The 23,813-nt window shown below is 41.7% G+C and overlaps 1 protein-coding gene across 1 annotated transcript; it reads right to left on the reverse strand.

Annotated features, from left to right (window-relative positions):
- Positions 1–270: 270 nt before the first annotated feature.
- Positions 271–23,694, reverse strand: BLOC1S2 (biogenesis of lysosomal organelles complex 1 subunit 2). The gene is made up of 5 exons (XM_033940552.1): positions 23,083–23,694; positions 15,599–15,715; positions 15,002–15,121; positions 3,168–3,272; positions 271–1,137 (listed from the first exon to the last, which is right to left on the reverse strand). The coding sequence occupies exons 1-5, from the start codon at positions 23,144–23,146 to the stop codon at positions 1,106–1,108; spliced, it is 438 nt and encodes a 145-aa protein (XP_033796443.1). The 5' UTR covers positions 23,147–23,694; the 3' UTR covers positions 271–1,105.
- Between the last annotated feature and the right edge of the window lie 119 nt (positions 23,695–23,813).

Here is a 23,813-nt window from a genome sequence, read left to right on the forward strand (position 1 = left end):
ATCCAGTTTTCATGTTTATATTGAGAGCAAGCATAAGAAAGCCCTCCATCCTCAGCTTTACTAAATGTATATTACCACAGTAACACAGTAAATGAGAGCAGATAAATACCTGTGTGGTCCATCCAGTCTGCCCAACAGTCATACTCATCATCAAGAAAATGCTGAAGATGGACAGGCGAGTCTTTCCTTAGCATAAAGCTTTTACTAAAGCCAATAGGATGTATCACTATTACTTGAGTTGCCCTTGCTTTGCACTTAAATATTGTGTTGGGGAGGGGGGTGGGGGTTCTGTGACAATCAATTTTATTTTAACTCTGCCAGCTGCTCATGTACAATCTAAGCCCAGGGTTTCTCAACCTGGCCACAGGACCCCAGAGTAAATTGAGTTTTCAGACTATCAAAATTAATATACATATGATGGAGGCTGTGGATACAGATTTATCACAGGTAGTTTCATTGTGGGTATCTTGACCCCTTTAGTCAGTCCTGAACAGGCACGTCCTAGACCCATTTTGCCCAGTTCTTAACTGGACCCTGCAATAGCAAAAAGGCTGCCCACATTTTCTCAAATTTAATACAAAATGTGTATAGTGCTTTGCATTAGCCAACCTACACGGTCAGAGGTTATATTTCTCTGAAACAAAAAAATATTTTGTAAAAAGGAGCATCATAAACAGGCAAGATTTTCCCAATCATTTCTACGTCCACGTGAAACTTGGTTCATTTCAAAATACTTTATCAAACAAACAGAAAAAAAGATGTTTTTATCTATCTAGAAAGAATGTAAATGCATCTGTTGGATGCTTGAAGAGCAGTTCGCATAAGCATCTAGCTCTTGCTAGGATTCTCCGATGAGAAATTGTTCAGGACAGCCTCCAGCTCAAAGAAATGGAAGCCACCATCAACCAACAAAGGTCTTGATGGTGGATGCTGTTGTATTCAGTTCTATGCACTGGACCTCAAAGGATGAGAACTTTTTTTGAAGCATAATGTGCTTTGTTTGCAGCAAGAGAAAAATTGAGAAGTTGAATTTTGGACTCAAAAACTAATTTTCAGTCTTCCTTCTAAAAAACATGCATTGCCACAACAGTATTAAAATTCACCTTCATCTCTTCTCTAGCCTTTTGAATTTTGCTTCTGTGGGAAGAAGAAAATACTAATTAAAAAAACATGGCCATTGATAAATATACAGAATAAATTATATACAGTCCCAGTAAAACTAGAAGCAAACTTAGTTAAAAAAAAATCAAAACAGAAATATTATAAGTGAAGAAAAATCCAGGACAATCTTTAAAATACATGACAATATTTTACCACTCATTTAACATTCATTTTTTTATTTCCATAACCTTTTTAGGAGTATGTGATGCTATGGGGACAAAAAAATTTCCACTTTCTTACACAGCACATATTCACCAATGCATTTTATCTAAAAACTTTAAAAAAAATTTTTTTGTTCATTCTTCCCCTTATACACCATATTCCTGGTTCATCAAAGTCCATCCTGCACAGAATTAGATACAACCTAAAATGAATAATATATAACCAAGTCCCTCCTAAAACACACAATAGATTCATGTACTCTTCCTATCTATTTTGCTCCCCCTGTCAAACAATTATTGTTATAATGGTAGTTATTTTAGAAGCTCTATTTGTGTTTTGGACATCTAAAAACTGTCAATACAGCGTGGATGTCCAAATCCTGATTTTACAAAACTAGAATATGGATATCCATGTCTAATAAAATGGATGCCCATATTTAGATCTGGTATTTGGCATGTCCAGGTTATAGAAAGGTGCTCTGACTGAGCAATGCTTCACTGGATGGAGGAGAGGAAGTCACAGTAGGCATTTTTAGGGCTGCATTTTGATCAATACGTTTAATTGCATCATTAAAAGGTATATTATTTATGGTCTCTCTTAAAGGTTAACTTTGTTGGTCTTTGGCAGCGTTGCATACATATCTGTGGCCTGCTCCAAAGCTTTCCCTCTGGCCTAACCTGCCTTCTCTGACATCACCCTTCTGTATCTGTACGAGTCAGAGGAAAAGCTCTGGACCAGATTGCAGGCAGCATATATGCAATACTGCCAGGGACCAACAAATGACCACCTTTAAGGTAGACTAGTACAGGGTGGTGGGGGGAAGGAGCAGTGAGAGATGCCAGATCATGGCGAGGAAAACAGAAGAGATGCTGTAATGTAATGCATTAAAAATTACAGAATTAAATGTGATTAACTTACAGCACAGCCCTAGTATTTTTCTGTCCCTGGATAGCTCAAAAATAAATAGATAAAATTACAACCAACTACAGTGGGAGTTGAACCAGTGACCTCTAGTTCTCTGCCAAATGCACTAACCATTAGGATATTCCTCCACATAGACATCTGTGTGGTCCTGTTATAATATGAATGACTAGGCTGTCAAAATGATATCCATGCTCCTTATTTAGCCTTGCTCATAGTTTGGATGTTTCAGTTTGTAAAACGGAAGTTCATTTTGGAAATAGCCAGCATTTGGACATTTATTTCTCATGTATTTTAGAACATGCTGTATGTACTACCTTTATTTTTTTTGTTTTATTTCTTTTAATTTTATATATTATCTCAGATCTAGTCAAAAAATGTATTGTTAGTCCATTTAAACCGTCCCAACACAAAAAAAAGACATCTATCATTCCTATCATCACCTTTAATATGGACTAGAATGGCAGCCACAGTGGCGTAGTAAGGAGGGGCGGGGGACAATCTGCCCGGATGCTGTCTTGGTGGGGGCGCCGTCACCTTTCCAACTCCTTGCCACGCACCTTCCTTTTGTCACCCCAGACACCAAGCGCCCCCCCCCCCCCAATCAGGACCTTAGGCTCCTTTCAGTGCATCCAGGATGCACCGGGAGGGGAACAGGCCACCATTTTGAAGAGGTGGCCCTTCAAGGCAGGAGGGAGTGGGCATCTCTTCTGCCTGATTTTCGACAAAAAGTATAGGGGGCAGTGTTGGGGGTGGAGGATTCTTGAGCTGGGGGGTCTGATCCAAACCCCTCTAGCCCACTAGGATTTTGTGGGAGGGGTGATCGAAAGGCAGGTGCCCTTACCCTCACTATGCCACTGACTGTAAGCATTCAGCAGTGATTTATTTTTTATATTTTTTTTTCTTAATGAAAAAGCAAGTACCAAGTTTTTTTGAATACGCATCCAGTTTGTACGCAGCATGTTCTAGCGCTGTTACTTGTTCTTCAATTTGATTGATTTGTTCTAAATATGGCTGGAGAGTGGCATCTTTAAGAAAAAGAAACAGCTTGGTTAGTAACATGATGATTTTGAAACAGGAGAACAATTCAGGAGAAAACCAGCTTATCTCATTCCACTATCCAAGGAAATCCGCCCGTAACCAGCATGTTCATTTTCTCCCATCAATCTTTGGTTATAAATTATAATGGTCAGGCTTTTGAAAATTGAAAAAAGTTAAGATGCTAAAGGAGCTTGTGAGCTATATAAAAGTAACTTTCTCCTCCTTCTGAAAAGCAACAGGAAAGAGAGACAGACGACCTTCAGCTTAGGTTAAATCCTTCATGCAGTTCTTCAAGTATCTGAATAGAGAGGGTTAGACTTATTCAAAAGAACCCAAGAAATACTCAAACCCAACCGTGAGTTAACAAATGCTCTAAGTCTGGACGGAGTATCTAAACAGCACTTTGTCTTTTTTTTTAACTTGAAAATCTTTATTAAAAGTTTTATGATATACAAGCAAAATGTGGATATCAAAGCTCAATCACCCCATAATATGTAACAAAACAGAAAACAGCAGAATCAGAAATCATAATAAAGCAAGAAGAAAACATCATTGACAAACAGATATCCCCTGCAATGAGTCGCAAATCCCCCCACCCCTCCCAAATAAACTGAAATATTCAAAGTGGACAACTCCCTGTTGTTCCTTCAGGCAGTTATCCCCACAGCAACAATCCCCCCAATTCCCCCAGCCCCAGTAAACTTAAACCAAAGTATCAATCTTGTCCATAATAACAGTCCAAGTTCAAATAGATGAAAAAATAGTGCCCATGTCGTTTAGCAATGGAAAGTTCCATGGTACACAGTTGATGAAATTTCAGAGACCATTCTAACATAACAGGTGCCTCAGATCTTTTCCAGTGATTAGCAATTAATCATTTAGCTGCAGCCAATCCCCACCGTCGGAGTTTAGTTTGCCAAGTGTGTTCATACACATTATGGAAGCCCAGTAAACATTCTACTGGCACTAACGGGAGCACAAGTTGTAACAATTGGGATAAACAACCAACAACATGTTTCCAAAAAATTTGTAAAGGAAGACAATCCCACCATATATGCAAAAATGTGCCCACGGCCCCCCCACACCTCCAACACATTGCAGAAGACCCCGGAAACATTTTATGTAATCTAGCTGGGGTATAATACCACCTTGTAAACACCTTGTAGGCATTCTCCTGTATAAGAACACAAGAGGATGCCTTTCCCATCTCAAGACAAAGTTGGGTCTACTCCCTCTCCGAAAAAGAACACCCCAGGTCCCGTTCCCAAAGGCCTTTATATTTAGGGTGAAAGACAACCGAGCCCCTAAAATATTGATAGAGAACTGAAATTGGTTTGGGCAGACTACGAAGTGTAAGCCACAGATGTTCCAAGGGAGCCCTCGTCTTGATCGATTCCCCAGTCCAGCCCTGTGATTGAATAAAATGTCGGGTTTGGGAGTAAGCTAAAAAATCCCCCTTAGGCAAAGCTGTACTCTTCTGAAAAGCCTCAAAGGACACCAGGATCCCCTTATGAAGGACATCAGAAAACGTCCGGAGCCCTTGACGCTCCCAGCGCTGAAAAACCGAGCTCTCCCTACCCGCCGGGAAGAAAGGTTCATCACTCAACGCCCCCAAAAGCGAAGGCACCATCCCTGCTCCCCATTTCTTCCGCGTCTCACACCATATCCGCAAAAGGTGAGTCAAAATAGGGTTACTCAAAGTTCTGAAAACCACCCGTTCAGATAAAGAAAACCAAATCAAGGATCCAATTGTACTACACATTTTTGCTCAGCTATATCCCAATCCAACAAAATTCGCAATTGCGCTGCCCTATAATACCAGAACAAATTGGGAAGCGCTCGCCCCCCAGATTCACGAGGCAACCACATACACTGACGAGATATCCGAGGCGGTTTCCCCTTCCAAATAAACCGAAAGAAGAGAGCATGAAGTTCTTTTAACACCACAGACGGGAGCGGTATAGGTAATGTTTGAAAAAGAAATAATAAACGAGGCAAAATATTCATTTTAGTAACCGCTATCCGTCCCCACCAAGACAACCACAGCCCAGACCACCGCTGCAAATCCGCCTTAATCTGCCTAATAATGGGGGTATAATTTAAAGTGTATAGTTGAGAAAAATCCCGAGAGATATAAATTCCCAAGTATTTCAGCGCCCCAGAAGCCCAACGAAATGGAAATCTCCCCGACAATCCCCTTTCATCATCAGCAGTCAAGGTGATTCCCAACAATTCCAACTTATCCGGATTGACAGTAAAACCGGACACCAGACCAAATTCAGCAAAAATGTCTAACAAGATAGGAAGGGAAAATTCAGGGTCACGCACATATAACAAAACGTCGTCAGCAAACAACGCAAGCCGATGTTCCTGAGCCCCAATCCATACTCCCCTCAAATCTGGATGCTTACGTATGCGGATAGCTAAGGGCTCAATAGACAATGCAAACAAGAGCGGAGAGAGAGGGCACCCTTGACCTGTTCCCCGTTCAATTGAAAAAAACTCTGTGTAGCCCCCATTCACCCTAATAGTCACCCTCGGAGATCGGTAGAACGCCCGCACCCAAGCCAGAAAGAAATCCCCACACCCTGTCTGCTCCATGACCTGCCATAAAAAGTCCCAACCCACCTGGTCCAAAGCTTTCTCCGCATCAACTGCTAAAAGAGCTACTTTATCCAAAGCTTGCTGCGCCTCCCAGATAAGATGCAACGTTCTTCGAATATTGTTACTAACCTGACGTCGTTGAATAAACCCCGATTGATCCATATGAATCAGGCTAGGCAAGCACCTTCCCAGCCGGAGGGCCAAAACTTTTGCCAAAATTTTTGCATCGGTGTTCAATAATGAAATGGGCCGGTACGCACCACAAGTATCAGAATCTCTCCCCGGTTTAAGCAATATCGAAATACCCGCGTCTCCCATCGATGGTGGTAGTGAATTCCCTCCCCTCACCCCATTAATAACCCGCACCAATAGAGGAGCTAGAACGACCCAATACTGTTTGTAAAAACTATTAGTGTACCCATCTAAACCCGGGGACTTTCCCAATTTCAATCTGGCAATAACCCCCAGTACCTCCCCCAAGGAAACAGGACTATTAAGATATGCTATATCAGAGTCTCCCAGGTGTGGCAACGTCACTTTATCTAGATACGCCTTGATAGAGTCCAATTGTACCCCCTCCACTTTCCCATATAATTTGGTGTAAAAGGAAAGAAAAACCTTCTTAATAGCCCCATCAATACACTGCATTTTCCCCTCCATATCCCTAATCCGGGTAATAGCGGTTCGGGCCTGTTTCAATTTAATGTATCGAGCAAGTCGCGAGCCAGCTTTATTGCTATATTCATATATCGTCTGGCGCAATCTTAGTCTATAAAAGTCAATCTCCTCCATCTGTAGAAGAGAAAGCTCATGTCGCGCTCTCAAAAGCTGTGCAAACACTTCTGGGTCAGGAGAACACTGGTGTTGCCTCCCCAGAGAAATCAAAGTCTCCCGAAGGGATATAGCTCTGCGCTCCCGTTGTCGCTTAAGGCGTGCCCCCCATTTAATAAAGATCCCACGGATCAAAGCCTTAAGAGCATCCCACAATATGGAGTCACCAACCATGCCATTATCATTGTCATGTAGATAACTAGTAATAGCTTCCCCCACCTCCCTGTCCACCTCCGTATGCTTTAACAGTGATTCATTAAGCCTCCAAAAGGCCCGACGATGCCCCACATCCCAATAGCCTTCACAAGCTATCCAGACAGGCGCATGATCAGAGATATGTATAGCTTCAATTTCAGCAGCTCTGATTCCCCCCCCACTGATTACGATGAGTCCAAATACTATCAATCCTGGCATAAGAACAATGAACAGAAGAATAATGTGTATACGTCCTCTGGGAAGGGTGGTGCAAGCGCCAACCGTCAATCAAGCCCAAGGAGGACATCAGGGCAAGAAAAGCCTTGCGAGAAGCTCGGGAAGATGATCGAAGTCCTCCCTGAGAGTGATCAAGCAGCACATCAGGAGTGACATTAAAATCCCCCCCCCCCAAATATACAGACCCCCCAACAAAGTTGACTAAATCTTCTTTAAGAGAGCCATAAAAGGCCGCCTGACCCCCGTTAGGACCATAGATATTAATCACAGTGATAAGACGGCCCTGCAATGTACCCTGCAGTGCAAGACACCTTCCCCCAGAATCTCTATATACCTTCAGAACAGTAAAACCCAAGCCCTTGCGAATAAGAATTGCCAGTCCTCCCACCTTTTTAGCAGACTGAACACTTTGATGCGTCCATACATGCTCAAAGTGAGAGGACCGCAAGACCCCCACATGTCTGGGTCTCAAATGGGTTTCCTGAAGCATACAAATATCCCATTTTAATCTATTCAATTCACGATATACTATACTACGTTTACCCGGACTGTTCAAACCGTTTACATTCCATGATCCAATAGTTAGAAGTTTACTCTTACTCCCTCCCAAACCCCCCCCCCCATACCCGAAGCTGACCCCCTCAGTGAAGGTCTAGCCAGCCCTTAGAAAGTGAAAAGTACCCCAGGTGACTAGCCCAAGCAGCTCCCCATGACATCAACACAGAACCAAAAACTGCAGCAAAACAAGCCGCCAGTAAAGCTAAAGAGAAACATCAGAAAGTGCAGAGTCTCTTTCCAAGAGCCAGACCGGAGATAGCACACCACTCAGTACCTCTCCCAGTCCATGCCAATCAAGGTGGCCCTGGTAAAGAATAGTTGAGATAATAAGTCTTCTTCATCATCAGGTCCCCTGTTTAGCTGCTCGCTTGCCAGAGCGCAGAACTGAAGACCAAGCGCCAGGCACTCCCGAGGTGCTAGCTGTAGCAGGCACTGGCACCGTCTCTGGAACATTCACACAACCCAGCTCTTTCATAGCTAACCAGGCTTCCGTGACCGTAGCCACCTTTCGAGACCTCCCATTGACAGTAAGCCAGACCCCAAAGGGGAACAGCCAGCGGTACTTGTGGCCACCATCCCTCAGCACTTGCGTGACCTCCTTGAACGCCCTGCGCTTCTGTAGTGTAGACCAAGCCAGGTCCTGATAGACGCCCACTTCCAACTCATTCCAGCGAAAACGGGGGTGGCGCCGTGCCAGCTGCAAAATCTTCTCTTTAAGGGAATAATCCGCAAAACAGGCGATGATATCTTTAAAGCCAGGACCATACACTATATTACTATTAGTCTTATAATAAAAACACTATTTTTATTATAAGACTAATAGTAATATAGTGTATGTTAAGGGTTGAGGGTGCCAGGAAAAGTACAGCAGATAAGGTATTTATTATTAAAATATTAGAATATTCGGCTAGAAAAAATAAGGCAAATGGTCCACCGGCATATTCTACATTGAAACCAGAGACTAGTTCAGATTCTCCTTCTGTTAAATCAAAAGGTGCACGATTAGTTTCTGCTAATGTAGAAATATATCATATTGTTGCTATAGGTCAAGTAGGGATAATAAGTCATATTTCTTCTTGAGTATAAATAAAATTATATAGTGTAAATGAACCTGATAGAAGAATAGTAGATAAGATGATAAGGCCGAGTGTAACCTCATACGAGATTGTTTGGGCAACTGCTCGTAGTGCTCCAACCAGGGCATATTTTGAATTAGAGGCCCACCCCGAACCCAAAATAGAGTAGACCATTACACTGGAAATGGCTAGAATAAATAAAATGCTTAGGTTTAAATCTAAGATTGGTTCTGGTATAGGTATTGGTGTTCATAAAATTAAGGATAATATTAGAGCTAGAATTGGGGTAATTAGGAATATTATTTGGGATGAAGAGGATGGGCGAAGGGGTTCTTTAATAAATAATTTTAACCCATCTGCAATTGGTTGAAATAAACCTGTTGGGCCAATAATATTTGGTCCTTTTCGGGATTGTATGTATCCAAGAAATTTTCGTTCTACTAAAGTAAGAAAAGTTACGGCAAGTAGAATTGGAACAATAAGTATTAGTGGATTAAGTATTTTTAATAAAGTCATAGCTAAAGAGAGGATTTAAACTTCTAGTTAAAAGAGCTTAGGGCTTTTGCAGTATCAGGTTTTGCTACTTTTAGCTATCCTATTTTGGATTTATATTATATTTTAATTGAGATGGTTTCATTATATTTTGTAAGACATGCTAAAAATATTGGTCTTATTCTTTTGGTCCTTTCGTACTAAAAAGAATTATTAATAGATAGAAACTGACCTGGATTTCTCCGGTCTGAACTTAGATCACGTAGGATTTTAATTGTTGAACAAACAAACCAATAACAGCAGCTGCACTGTAAGGATATCCTGATCCAACATCGAGGTCGTAAACCTTCTTGATGATAAGGGCTCGTGAAGAAGATTGCGCTGTTATCCCTAGGGTAGCTTGGTTCGTTGATCAAATATATTGGGTCTAATTGTAGATTTCTGGTGCTTAATTTTATTTAGTTTAGCTTGTGTTTCTCGGAGGATAATTATTCTCCGTGGTTGCCCCAACCAAAGTTAGTATTTCAATTGTTATTTATATTATGTTTAAGTGTATAATAACATAAGTTCCATAGGGTCTTCTCGTCTTATTCTTTTATTCTTGCTTTTGTACAAGAAGATCAATTTCATTGACTAGATTAAGGAGACAGTTAAGTTTTCGTTTTGCCGTTCATACTAGTCTTTATTTAAAAGACAAGTGATTATGCTACCTTTGTACGGTCAGAATACCGCGGCCGTTAAACTAGGTGTCACTGGGCAGGCAGTGCCTATAATACATATTTTATTTGCTAGAGGTGATGTTTTTGGTAAAGGACCCAAGCTCCGATGCGCTCTCTGCAGCTTAATCTCCTCAGGCATCTCAGCTCCATCCACACCTAGTAGGCTCCGACAGAACTCTCGCACCACACTCTTGCAATCACGATATGCCTCCCCCTCCGGGATTCCCTTAAAGCGCAGGTTACACCGGCGTGACCTATTCTCAAGATCTTCCACCTGCGCCTGTAACTCCTGCAGCTCAGATGATAACTGGGCTGTGGAATCCTTAACCCCGGTAATTGTGGCAGACAAGGCCTCCACTTGCTCCTCAGAGGCTGACACTCGGGCTCCCAGCTTCCCCACATCCGCACGGAGCTCCGCCAGAGCAGCTTTCACATCCACTCTCACGCCTACCATTTCATCTTTCAGGTCCTGGAACCACGTTTGGAAGGATTTGTGCACCGTCTCACTGAGCTCCCCCGAGAGTGCCACAGTCCCAGCCTCAAGCAGCTCCGCCGGCGCCGACGGCCCCGCGGCCATTTTGAGCGAGTCTCCTGCACTCCCCTGCGCCTCACTCGCTGTTTTCTCCCCTCCGTCGCCGAAATATTTGAATTTGTCCAACTTTTTCCGCGTCGCCATAGTGTCACCCGCAAAATGCGATCCTGTTAATAAGCGCGTTTTAGCGCTAGAAGCTTGAAAAGCACTTTTTCGCAACGGCCCCTACGGAGCTCCCATACGCTGGGATGACGTCACTTCCTTCCAACAGCACTTTGTCTTTTTCATTTTCTTCCTGTACATACTTATGACAAATACCTTCAAGAATTCAGCAAGAAAAAGGGAAGAAGACCCCTAAGAAGTTGTATTTGCAATTGCACTTTAAATTTGTGAGTGTGAATGAGGCTCCAAGACTGACCATGGGACTCTGAGGATTCAGCTAGTAAACTGGATCCTCAGCAGTCGTGACTGCTGCAGTTAAGTGGCTCGATCCACAAAATTCAGCACAGGCAAGAAAGACTTATTCAACAGTTAATGGTAGACTTATTCAAAGTTCTACCATTAATGGAGAGCAAAGACAGAGGGGGAACCCCCCCCCAAAAAAAAAACAGCAAGCACAATCCAGCAGAATTATTTGTAGTTAATACCACAGGACTTTTCATAGGCAGCTAGTTGCCAAAGAGTTTTCTTACAAAGTTCTTTTCATCCATTTGTCCTTACCTACGTAAGGCTGCACAGAGCTTGATATTTCATGCAAACTGCGAGAAGTATTCTTGAGACTGCAAGGTATACAAGTGCTGAGCGGGGAGGGGGAGAAACCCCCATCCCCACTCCCACACACTGTAGGAGTAGGAACCAGTGCATACTCACAGTAGAGAGTTGCGCGGGGACAGAAATCCCACCCGTCCCCGCCAGGATCCTCTCCGTGCCCACCCATCCTCGCAAGGAATTACCTCCATCCCTGCCCGACCCCATAAAAAGCAGCAATTACTTCTGACAGGATCATCAATTCCACAGTTTCTTTTGTGTTTGTGCTGCTGTTTTCCTTGTGGAATCTCTTTGGTGGAACCCTTTTTTTGTTTTCTGTTCAGGTAATTAACTTATAAACCCCCTCTTTTACTAAGGCTGACGTGTCTATTATATTATATGAACGAACCCTGCTTCCAAAGCCTTCCATCCCCGTGGGAGTCCCGTTGGCTAGAGGGGGGTCCCCGTGGGAGTCCTGTGGGTTAGGGGGGATTCCCGCGATCCCCGTTCAGACCTCTAACTCACAGTACTTAAAGCAGCCCTGCCACCTCCAAAGAAAAACAGTAGAGAAAGGGACGGACTGAGCACGCACACTAACTCACAGCATTCATGGAATGGCTTCCTGTTGGAGGTGGTGGAAATGATTTCAAGCAAGCTTGGGAAAAGTACAAAGGATCTTTGGGGAGAGGAAGGAATAGCAGATTGATAAAGATGAACATATGCCCTAGCCATGCAAAGTTTGTTAAATAGCAAGACAATTGTGAAAAATTGCAAGAGGACCTTACGAGACTGGGAGATTGGGCATCCAAATGGCAGATGACATTTAAATGTGAGTAACTGCAAAGTGACACACATAGGGAAGAGGAACCCAAACTATAGTTATGTGAAGCAAGGTTCCACATTAGGAATCACCGCCCAGGAAAAGGATTTAGGTGTCATTATTGATGACATATTGAAATACCTCTGCTCTGTATACAGTTGTGTATACAAACAGACTGACTTTGGTGCAAAGTTCTGTCTACAGAGAGTGATCAATACATGTATACTCCGCTCAGAGATATGAAACTCAAAAAGTAGGCTAAAAAGCCACCTTTGCAATAAGAGTTCACCTTCCAGTCATTGTGATATTTATATGTTAGATCTGACTTTAGAGTGAGCTCAGCAGTGATCAAGTAATCATAGTTAGCACGGACATTTTGCAGTGACATGATTGTCTTTCCAATTCATCGAATGAAGTACTTTTGACAACTTATATCGGGTCTCCTGAAGCAGATTCAGAAACGGGGCCGTGTTGGGACCCCTCAAGTTGGTTTCACAAGCTAAGTACTTTTTTTTATTATATTCAACCATCTCTGACAATGTATCCATGCATACTATGGACTTTGATACATTCAAACTAAATGAAGATAACTAAGAGAGTCTGTTGAAACATTTTTGAAACTATTTATTGAAATATTAGATACATTATTCCATCAAGTCTCAGAGAGTGATCTAACATATAAATATCGCAATGACTGGAAGGTGAACTCTTATTGCAAAGGTGTTTTTTTAGCCTTCTTTTTGAGTTTCATATCTGTGAGCGGAGTATACATGTATTGATCACTCTCTGCAGACAGAACTTTTCACCGAAGTCAGTCTGTTTGTATACATAGTGCTATTTTTCTGACTTCTCTCTCATAATTTTTGATCCCTGGGTTTCTAAGGAAACGAACTGTATACAGTGGTGGCAAAAAAAAAAAAGCAAATAGAATGGTAGGAATTATTAGGAAAGCAAAGGAATCAAAAACAAAAATAAAATACTGAATGGAGTGGAATGGGTAAATGTGAATCGACTGTTTACTTTTTCCAAAAATACAAGGACAAAGGGGAATGCAATGAAGCTACTAAGTAGTACATGTAAAACAAATCTGAGAAAATATTTCTTAACTCAACATGTAATTGAACTCTGGCATCTGTTGCCAGAGAATGTGGTAAAAGCAGTTAGCTCAGCAGGGTTTAAAGAAAGAAAAGTCTATAATCTATTATTAAAGATGGCCTTGGATGAATCTACTGCTTATTTCTGGGACAAGCAGCATAAAATCTGTTTTACTCTTCTGGGATCTTGCCAGGTAATTGTAACTTTGATTAGCCACAGTTGAACAGGATACTGGGCTTCATGGACCTTCAGTCTGTCCCAGTATGGCAATGGTTATGTTCCTATCTACCTTCATTTTTCTCTGCTTCTATCATTTTCCTTCTAGATTTCCTCAGGAGAAAGAAGAGCAACGGCTATGACAGCCATAGCAAACTGAAGTGGAAGTATAGGACCATGGGTCAGGTTTGGCAATAATTTTCAGGGTTAATTTTCAAGCAAGTTCTAATCAACATTCACCACACAGTACAGTTGTAAAGATATAGCTGTGACATTATAGATCCTGGATCACAGTTTGGGAGCTTTAACTGAATATTAATATTATTATTATTTTCCTTTGTTCAAACCCCCTAGGGCAAAAACAATATCTTGCACAAGACCATGTATGCCGATAGTATTATACAAATATAAACCATTTTTAAGTTACCTCAGGTGACATCTAAAATAAATAGCTCAGCTTAATAATGAGCAAACTGTACACCTATATAAGCGAAAAAGAACATTAAAGCTCACTGATTAGGATAGCAAAATTATGATAAAAAGAAAGGGGCAGGAGGGTATAAGAAAATATTAATAATCAAAGTATTAGCGTTAAATGGTTACCACCTGCAAGCAGAAATGAAAGGTTCCCTTACAGAAGTGTACAAAGAAGTCTTTAAATACTAAAACTCCCAGATTTACCACAGTTGGGGGAGGGGGGGGCTATTTACTAAGCTGTGCTAAGGTTACTGTGCGGGAACTCCAAACTCTCTGTGTTAACTGATGGTGGCATTCCAAGTAGTTTTCCATTCTAGTAGAGAAAAATTTCATGCGCATTAACTTAATAACAGTTAGCCAGAGCTCCTGAGGTAGCACTACCCGATACATTAACAGCTAACACACAGTAATCTCCTCAGCATTAACTCTATTAAGTGTGGTAGTGTTTTGTCCTGTTGCTTTCCCTCCTCCCAACTATATATTGGATTGTAAACCATAAGAACATAAGAGTTGCCGCTGCTGGGTCAGACCAATGGTCCATCATGCCAAGCAGTCCGCTCAAGCGGCGGCCCTCCGGTCAAAGACCAGCGCCCTACTGAGACTAGCCCTACCAGCGTACGCCTTTATTTAGCAGGAACTTGTCTAAGTTTGCCTTGAATCCCTGGAGGGTGTTTTCCTCTATGACAGACTCCGGAAGAGCGTTCCAGTCTTCTACCACTCTCTGGGTGAAGAAGAACCTTCTTATGTTTGTACGGAATCTATCCCCTTTCAACTTTAGAGAGTGCCCTCTCGTTCTCTTAACCTTGGAGAGGGTGAACAACCTGTCCTTATCTACTAAGTCTATCCCCTTTAGTACATTGAAAGTTTCGATCATGTCCCCGCTCAATCTCCTCTGTTCGAGGGAGAAGAGGCCCAGTTTCTCTAATCTTTTCTGAAAATATGCGATATATCAAATAAAACTGAAACTTGAACCTTGTTAAGTCCCCACAAATAACCAACTTTTCCATATTGGGCAGAAATTACTACATTACAAAGTGCAGTATTAACACACAGGCCATACTAACATTAACAGCTAACACAGCTTAGTAAAAAGAGGCCTCTGTATTTTGTCACTTACATTTCTGGTTCAAATCCTTTAGGTTTCGACTAATATTCATAGCAATATCCTTCATTTCCATATATTTCAAACCAGTTAGTTTGTTCATATTTTCTAGAAGTTTATAGTCTTCACTGGTGGCTGAAACCAAACAAAACAAGAGTTTACACTTTCTTTTAGTTATATCACTGTTTCCATACTGAATTAATCTCACAGCTCATTAAAAATAAGCGGATTACAATAATCTAAACAAAAAAAAAAATTATAAAATTTGGGTTTGTACTAGCTATTAAAAGTCTAAGAGCTCCTTTTACAAAGCTGCAGTACAGATTTCTATCGCAGGCCGGTGAGGTAATAAGAATTCTATAAGTGTCAGAATATTTACCTCTACCGCAGCTTTGTAAAAGCCAGTGTGAAATCTTTACTCAACTCTACCTCTGTATATGTTAAATTAGGATGTACACATTGTGTTACAAGTATGCCAAATTGTAACCCATCTTAACTATATATTATGTATGTTAATCTGTAACCAGTTCTGAGCTTGTTGGGGAGAACAGGATAGTAAATGAATTAAATAAATATCAGCTTAGTAGATATTTTAATTCTTGTAGGACTTACCGGTCAGCTCTCCCGTTAAGTAAATTGCCATTTTGTTGAACATATCCTTACAAAGTTCCCCAACATCAGCTTCTGCAGGCTCAGTCGCTTCTTCTGCTGTTTCTACTACAGTCTCATCTAATTCAATACCAAAATGAAAAACAAACAGAATGAGGCATTTTAATATCTCTCTATACATACTCGTATTTTCACCCTTTTTTCTGTCATTGCTCGTTTTACCCTTATTGCTTATTATTTTCCTATGTAGCAGCTACTACTACAATACACATTAGAACAGGGGTGGACAATCATGGTCCTTGAGGGCCACAGCCCTGTTGGGTTTTCAAGATTTCCACAATGAATATGCATGGGATTAATTTGCATGAACTGCTTCCATTATATGTAAATTGATCTCTTGCATGTTCATTGTGGAAATCTTGAAAACCCAACACGGTTGTGGCCCTCGAGGACTGCGACTACCCACCTCTGCATTAGAAGGAAGCCTACCACTCCACACCCACTCTGACATAGGCTTCTTGTTATAAAGTGAGCAGGAATGCAGCAGGCCTCCATCACAAGAATAGAGTGAAAGGCCTCATGCTGCCTTTTGGTTTAGCTGCTCCTGCTTCAGATCAGCTCTGCAGCAGGCCTCCGGCACAAGAATAGAGTGAAAGGCTTCGTGCTGCCTTTTGGCTTAGCTGCTCCTGCTTCAGATCAGTTCTGTGCCTGGCTGTAGTTGTCTGGGCAGCTTTGGCAGCAAACAGAGCAGGAAAGGATGCCATTGGCTGCCACAGTAGAGGAAACTGGAAAGAGAGAGCGAGAGAAAGAGAAAGAAAAAGAGAGAGAGAGAAGAAAAGAAAGCGAGAGAAAAAAGCGAGAGCACGAGAGAGAGAAAGAAAGAGCGTGAAAGAAAGAAAAAGAGAGCAAGAGAACAAAAGAGCAAGAGAAAGAGTGAGCGACAGAACAAAAGAGAGCGAAAGAACAAGAGAGCGAGAGAGAGAGAGAAAAGAGAGAGCGAGAGAACAAAAGAGCGAGAGAAAGCAAAAAGAAAGAGAGAACAAAAGAAAGAGTGAGAGAGAACAAAAGAAAGAGTGAGAGAGAACAAAAGAAAGAGTGAGAGAGCAAGCGAAAAAGAGCTTTTTTTTGGAGGGGGGACAGAGAGAGAATGCCAACTATGATATAGGGAAGAAAAGGGGCAGGGAGATATTATACTGTATGAGGAAAGAAAAAAAGGGATGGGAAAAATAAGAGAAGCACTGGATGATATTGAACTTAGAGGGGAAGAGGGAGAGAACCAATGCTGGATATACAGGGAGGGGGAGAAAATGGACAAGGAGGATTGATGCTGGACTAGGGTAGAGGAGATGCTAGCCAATGGGGCAGAAGAGGAAGTGAGAGGAGATCCTAGACAAGCTGGAATAGAAGGGAAAGCGAGGGCAATGCAGGGCATAGTGGAACCATGAGGGAGAACAGGAAGGAAATAAATGAGAGGAAGATGGAAATACAACTGGAGCGGTGGTTAGGGGAAAGCTGAAAAGTGGATGAGGATAAGGGATCAACAGAGAAAGTGGTAGGGCTAACGCAGTGATGAGAAACAGAGGAAATAGATCAAACCTAGGATGAGGGCAAGCACAAAGCTGAGATGTGATAAAGGAGGCTGCGGACCTTATCATAAACAAACTGACCCCGTGACAACCCAATTGCTGTTATAAAATAGGTTTATTAGGAATAAACAAAAAAAAGCTTTCTTTTTATGAAACAACAAAGTACAACACATTGGGCCAATGGGTTACCTACAGAGCTTCCTGCTACTGTTATGAATCCATCCCAAAGTTATATCAGCCAGTATGCTACTTATATATTTTAGTTCAGTAGCCTAGAGTACAATCTAATTACAGATTACATACTCACTTTCCATTGGTTTGTTACATGCATCATTTCTATTGGCTATATGGTCTATCATGGAGCCATATTGAAACATGACGTCACCTAGTGTCAAAACTTGACCTTTCTATTTCCCTGACACTGCATTCTTAATACTAAGGTCAATAATTTCTGAGAGTAGGCCTTCTCTATCCTGAGCTTGATTGTAGTTCTGTTAATAGTTCTGATAATTTTACCCTGTACTGTTGCTTGAGTTTATCCAATGACATCACAGTCAGCATATCTTTGCCAGTTACTAGAGCAAAGGTGAATCTCTCATAGAGCATATTGTCTCCTGCTGACAGGCTGAAATATGATTGTCCAGAGACTTGAATTCATAAGCACAATGTCTCTCTTAGAAATATAACTTTATTTTTTGGGGTCTCAGGGGTCTTCGCCTACTTTTCATGCAGGTCTTATTCCTGATTCTTCCTCATTCCCCTCTTGAAGCCTAAGGAGGCTTAACCCCTCTAGATCAGGGCATAGATCAGATTTGTTGCTCCCATGAAGTCGTCCACATCCAGAAGAAGGAAGAGCCATTACTCAGGAATCAAGCTTAGTAAAATTATGACACCAGCTTTATTAGGACTCACGATAAACATGTGTATGACAATAATACATAAGAGCAAAAGAAAACAAACAAAAACATTAAGCATAGTAATATCTGGAAAATTCTTACATCAATTGCACATTTGACATTTAATGGCTTCATCTTTTTAGGCAGCTACCCTTTTAGGGAAATAAATTAACGAAACTTTTCAACTGCACGCTAGATTATTTCAGGCTCAGAACGGTGTAGACCTGGTTGACTGCAAACATTATCAGGTCATGCTCATAGGCTAAAATGGAAGTCCAGATAGACACATTAGATAATTCGTATTGCACTGTTCAATTCAGAAACTTCTGGATCATAAAAGATGATTGGGTTAAAGTCATGAAGCTGTATGTAGCTCTGGTATTGTTATTCCTCCTTCAGTGCACTTCACTTCAGCCAAGCAACAAGAAATGAATGGAAAGAATCTGTTGAGATTAGAGATAATTAGGGTGCAGAAACGGGAGTCCAAATAGGATGAAAGATGCAATCAGGCAAAGCACATGAATCTTGTGATAGGCTTGTTGCTAACACATAAACTAACACTGCATAAGTCCATAAAGAGGCTAAAATGTAAATCAACAAGTGCACATTTGCAAAGAAAACAAAACCAATCAAACTAAAACTTTAAAGTTCAGTCTCTTGAATTTCATTCTGTCTTTTTAGGCCGATAACCACGGTGGCAGTAATAAATCAGGCAATTAGTCTATTAGTGTTGGCAAATGAAGAAAAGTCCCAGTGCGTTGTGTCAATCCATGTTAGGCCGCAGACCTCAGCCATGGACAGTCCTCCCAAAAATCAAGCAATTGTTAAGTCTCTTTCTCTGTAGCTCAGTCTTCTCTATGTGGGACTGTGCAAAAGGTAGAAGGGAATAAGAGGCTGAAGGAGTGATATGGGAAATTGGAGAGCTGAAGAGAGGGCAAATGTAGGCAGATGATCTGCAAGGAAAGTGACAGAAAGAAATGGAAAGTTGATAGGCAGGAAAAAATGTAAATACAGAGGCTAAGGACTATAGTGCAAAATGGTGGCTGAATTTTATGGATAGAGGCAGAAAAGAAAATGAAATGGAGTGAAAAGCTGAATGGGAAAGGCCAACTTCTGAGATGAGTGTGGAGTACAAAAACAGAAACAGTAAATGACCAGCAGACCCTGAAAAGAGGAAAGCAGAAAAGAGACTGGGACTATTACAACTACTGTTTATTATTTCTACAGATGCACGCAATGCTGTACATTAAGGACCAAATTCTAGAAACGGCATCCCGATTGTAGGCAGCCAACTGCCATTACATCATCCAGTGTTACAGAGATTTGTATGAGTTTCTCTGATTCATTAGAATTGAATACAATTTCTGGAACTTCCTCATATCTTTCTCGGTGAAGACAGAGGCAAAGAATTAATTTAACCTCTCCACTATGGCCTTGTCTTCCCTGAGAGCCCCTTTTATCCCTCGGTCATCTAGCGGTCCAACCAATTCTCTTCCCGGCTTCTTGCTTTTAATATACCTAAAAAAGTTCTTACTGTGTTTTTGTTTCCAGCACAATCTTCTTTTCAAGATCTCTCTTTGCCATCCTTATTAGCACCTTGCATTTTACTTCACGTTCCTTGGGTTGTTTATAATTATTTTCAGTCAGATCCTTCTATTTCTGAAGGATTCTCTTTTAGCTCCAATAGCTTCCTTCACCTCACTCATTAACCACTCTGGCTGCCGTTTGGTCTTCCTTTCTCCTTTTTTAATATATGGAATATATCTAGTCTGGACTTCCAGGATGGAATTTTTAAATAACATCCATACCTGATAAATATATTTTTGACATTTGCAGCTGCACCTTTAAGTTTCTTTTTTACCATTCTCCTCATGTTATCAGTCTTCTTTTTTAAAGTTAAGTGCTGCTGTATTGGATTTCCTATGCAAACTTATTCCAGGGATTATATCAAATCTGATCACTGTTATTAAGCAGCCCCAGCACCATTACCTCCCTCACTAATTCATGTGCTCCACTAAGAACTAGATCTAGAATTGCTTCACCTCTTATCAGTTCCTGAACCAGCAGCTCCATAAAGCAATCCTTGATTTCATCAAGGAATGTTTGCTCCCTAGCATGCCCTGATCTTATATTTACCCAGTCAATATTGGGGTAGTTGAAATCATCCATTATCACTGTGTTATCCATTTTGTTACACTCCCTAATTTCTGATAACATTTCAACATCTGCCAATTATCCTGATGAAGTAGACGGTAATACACTCCTATCACTAACCTTTTTCCCCTTATACATGGAATTTCTACCCATAGGGATTCCGAGGTATGTTTCTGCTCCTGTAGAATTTTCAGTCCATTTGATTCAAGACCCTCCTTAACATATAACGCTGCGCCTCCACCAATTCGATCCACCCCATTACTACGATATAACTTGTATCTTCCTATGACAGTGTCCCCATTGGTTATCTTCCTTCCACCAGCTTTCAGAGATGCCTGTTATATCTATCTTTTAATTTAGTGCAATATATTCTAACTCTCCCATCTTGTTTCTTAGGCATCTGGCATTTGCATCAGACATTTCAAACAATATTTGTCATATCTATTTACAATTTGTTTAGCAGTTGGCATAGATAATTTGCAATCTTAAAAATCAGAACTCCATTATTCATTCACTTCCACTAAGAAAAATGGCCATTTAATCCTATTCTCTGTTTTCTGTCCAATAACCAGTTCCTAATCCACAACAGTACACTGCCTCCTATCCCATGAATTTTTAATTTTCTTAGAAGTCTCTCATGAGGAACTTTGTCAAGGAATTTAGTAAAAAGAACACTCTCAGGGGAAGATTCTCTAATGTTTGCGGTAAAATCCAACCGGCCACTACTGTAATGATTTCAAAAAGAGTCATTATTCTTAAAAAACCACACATGCAAATGAGGTTCACAGAGGGTCGCTAAATTGGCACATGTGCAGACTACACCCGCAAGTTAAAAAAAAAAAAGAGACCCCAAAATGAAGATCGGCAAGAGGGATGCCGACTCCATCCTGCCGCCAAACAACCCCCCCCCCAGCAGTAGGAGGGATGCCCACTCCCTTCCACTGCCACCAAGCAAAAACCCCTGGCAGCAGGAGGGATGCCCATTCCATCCTGCCACCATGCAAACTGCCACCTGGCAGCGGGAGGAATGCCCACTCCCTTCTACTGCCACCAATACCCCCCACCCCAGCTTTAGGCACCTGGGCAATCAGAGCCTTAGGCCCCTCCCTGGAACATTCCAGGATGCACTGGGAAGGCGCATCAATTTGAAGAGGTAGGCCTTCCGGCCAGAGGGAGTAGACATCTCTCTAGCCAACTTTCCTGAAAAAGGTAAGGGGGCGGGGGGCGAGAGTGGGCATCCCTCCCACTGCTGGGGGGGAGTGTCTGGGGGAGGGTTGTTTAACATTGGGAGGGAGTGGGCATCCCTCCTGCTGCTGGGTGTGTGTTACTGTTTGACAGCAGCGGCGGGAGGGAGTGGGCATTCCTCCTGCTGCCAGAGGTGTGTGTCCAGGGGGATGTTTGTTGGCGGAAGGAAGTGGGCATCCCTCCTGCTGATCCTGTCAGTGCCTGAGCCAATCAGCACTCAGGTACAGATAGGAAAGTAAGGCTACAACAGCTCAGACCTTGCTGGAAAAATTTGCTGCAAATGTACAACAACGAGGTTAGGGAATCACCCGGCAATGATACAAAATCATCCGGAGTGCTCATTTTAATATTAATGACCTTGTTGTACTACATTTGCACAACAGAGTCAAAGACTGATGGAAAGTTTGGAAAAGATTGTGGTGAGCCCTTTTGATAATCAGCTGCTAAAATATATGCACCCTAAACCAGCTGGAACAGGTTTAGCAAACATCATTAGGGGCATGATAAGTTTTGAGAATCTTTCCCTCAGTCCCTTGTGTCCAACATGTTTCTAGGAACCTCTAAGGGATGTCTATCCTCCCTTCCAAACAACATGGACTATGGTGGTGAAGTGGGTGTGAGTACAACATATATTCCCAACACCATCCCATAAGTCTATTTGGATGGGAAGGGATAAAACGCAGACCTTACGTACATCACAGATCTAAACCCGCACGTCCTTAAAAATCTGAGTTCCATGACACTTTTTATGTGTAATCAATTTTTATTTTCACACAAAAAAAGCAACCTACAAAGTACAGGCAACCATGGAATAACAACAAAGTAGAACCAGATTACAAAATAGACTAATCCAGCACCCCGCCACTTTTAGTCTCAGCATAGGTTATGCCTCTGACAGATTTCCATGACACTTTAGCTCTGAGAGACCCTAATGCAAAACTTTTGCCCTGAGGTCTGTGCCACTTTTAGGCTCAGCATAGGGAGGGAAAAGCATTAGGATCCGTCAGAGCTAAATTGACAGAGGTCTGTCAGAGCCATAACCTATGCTGAGACCAAAAGTGGCCCGGACCTCAGATTTTTAAGGATGTGCGGGTTTAGATCCGCGTTTTACCCCTTCCCTATTTGGACAAAAGAAATGCAGAAGGAGAGTGAGTCAGTCAGTCAGTCAGCCAGCCAGCCTTGGATAGCGAAAACAAACACTTGCTCTCCAAACTGCCACTATTTCTGCAGTCAGGCCTTCCTATTTATTTGCATGTGATACTTAACCAAATCACAAACAAGTCTATATAGGAGATGAATTTACAGAAACAAAGTGAAGGCGCACAGATCATAGGCAATAGGGGAAATGAAAGCAGAAACCCAAAGCAAGGATATAAAAGGATAAGAGAAAATACGAAGTAAAGAGAGGGGAGACATATATAAAGTACGATTGTTCAAAAGGTTAGGGGAAGAGGAGAGAGAAGATTACTTTAGAAAAACAAAATAGAGGAACGGTAAAAAAAATAAAAAGCACTCTCCCCCCCCCCCCTTAAAACCAACATCTCGTTGCAGTTAGCAGCATAAATTCTGACTGTGTCTCTGCACGCAGCAAGCGCTCAGCTCTTACCTTTCACACGCATCTCCTTATCCAGCTCTGGGCACGGACCCGCCGGTTCCTCCACTTCTGCCATTGTAGCGAGACCCACTTCCACAACTTGCTCTCCCACCGCTCCGGACTAGGCTTGGATTACTTCCGCTTACTCTTCCACAGCATTTGATTGGGCAGGGGCTACTTCTGTCCTGTATTCCGCTGCACCTGATTGGGCACAGTTTACTTCCTTCTCATTGGCAGTAATCCTTTTTTTTTTTTTTTTGTACAACTTTATCAATATAGTTTCCTGCTCCTAAAACTAGAGTAACGCAGAGACAGAGATATATATAAAAAATACTCCTCTCAAACACAAGAAATGCTTTCTTCATAAAAATAATGAGAGCATGCCCAAGCTGAAATGTGTATTTTCAAACTTCTCTTGGCTTTCTATTAAACAAATCAGCTTTACTCGACAACGATTTACTGAATGGGTTGCTTGCAGCTAATGTCTTTGCTCTCGATTAATATTTGTTAAGGGATTTCAGAGATGCTTGTCTAGCTCTCGTGGAAAACAAGCAAGAGGTTGACCCTTAGTCCCACAGAAAATGCAAATCCAGCGAAAACGAAAACTCTCTCTAGCTCTCGTTCCACTAACACGAAAATTACGGTTTTGTGATGAAACGATTACTGACACTGTAAAAGTGAAAGTTGAAGGCTATTAGTGCAATTTCTAATTTCTTAGTACCTTCTGTGAGATGCACAGCTTT

Source organism: Geotrypetes seraphini, chromosome 4 (assembly GCF_902459505.1).
Source record: "Geotrypetes seraphini chromosome 4, aGeoSer1.1, whole genome shotgun sequence".
Lineage (NCBI taxonomy): Eukaryota > Metazoa > Chordata > Amphibia > Gymnophiona > Dermophiidae > Geotrypetes > Geotrypetes seraphini.

Coding starts and splice junctions, on each gene's coding strand:
- BLOC1S2 (XM_033940552.1), bottom strand. CDS start 23,146: ATGGCAGAAGTGGAGGAACCGGCGGGTCCGTGCCCAGAGCTGGATAAG. Junction 15,716..23,082: donor TAAGGAGATGCGTGTGAAAG/GTAAGAGCTGAG, acceptor GTATTGAATTAG/ATGAGACTGTAGTAGAAACA. Junction 15,122..15,598: donor CTTAACGGGAGAGCTGACCG/GTAAGTCCTACA, acceptor GTTTGGTTTCAG/CCACCAGTGAAGACTATAAA.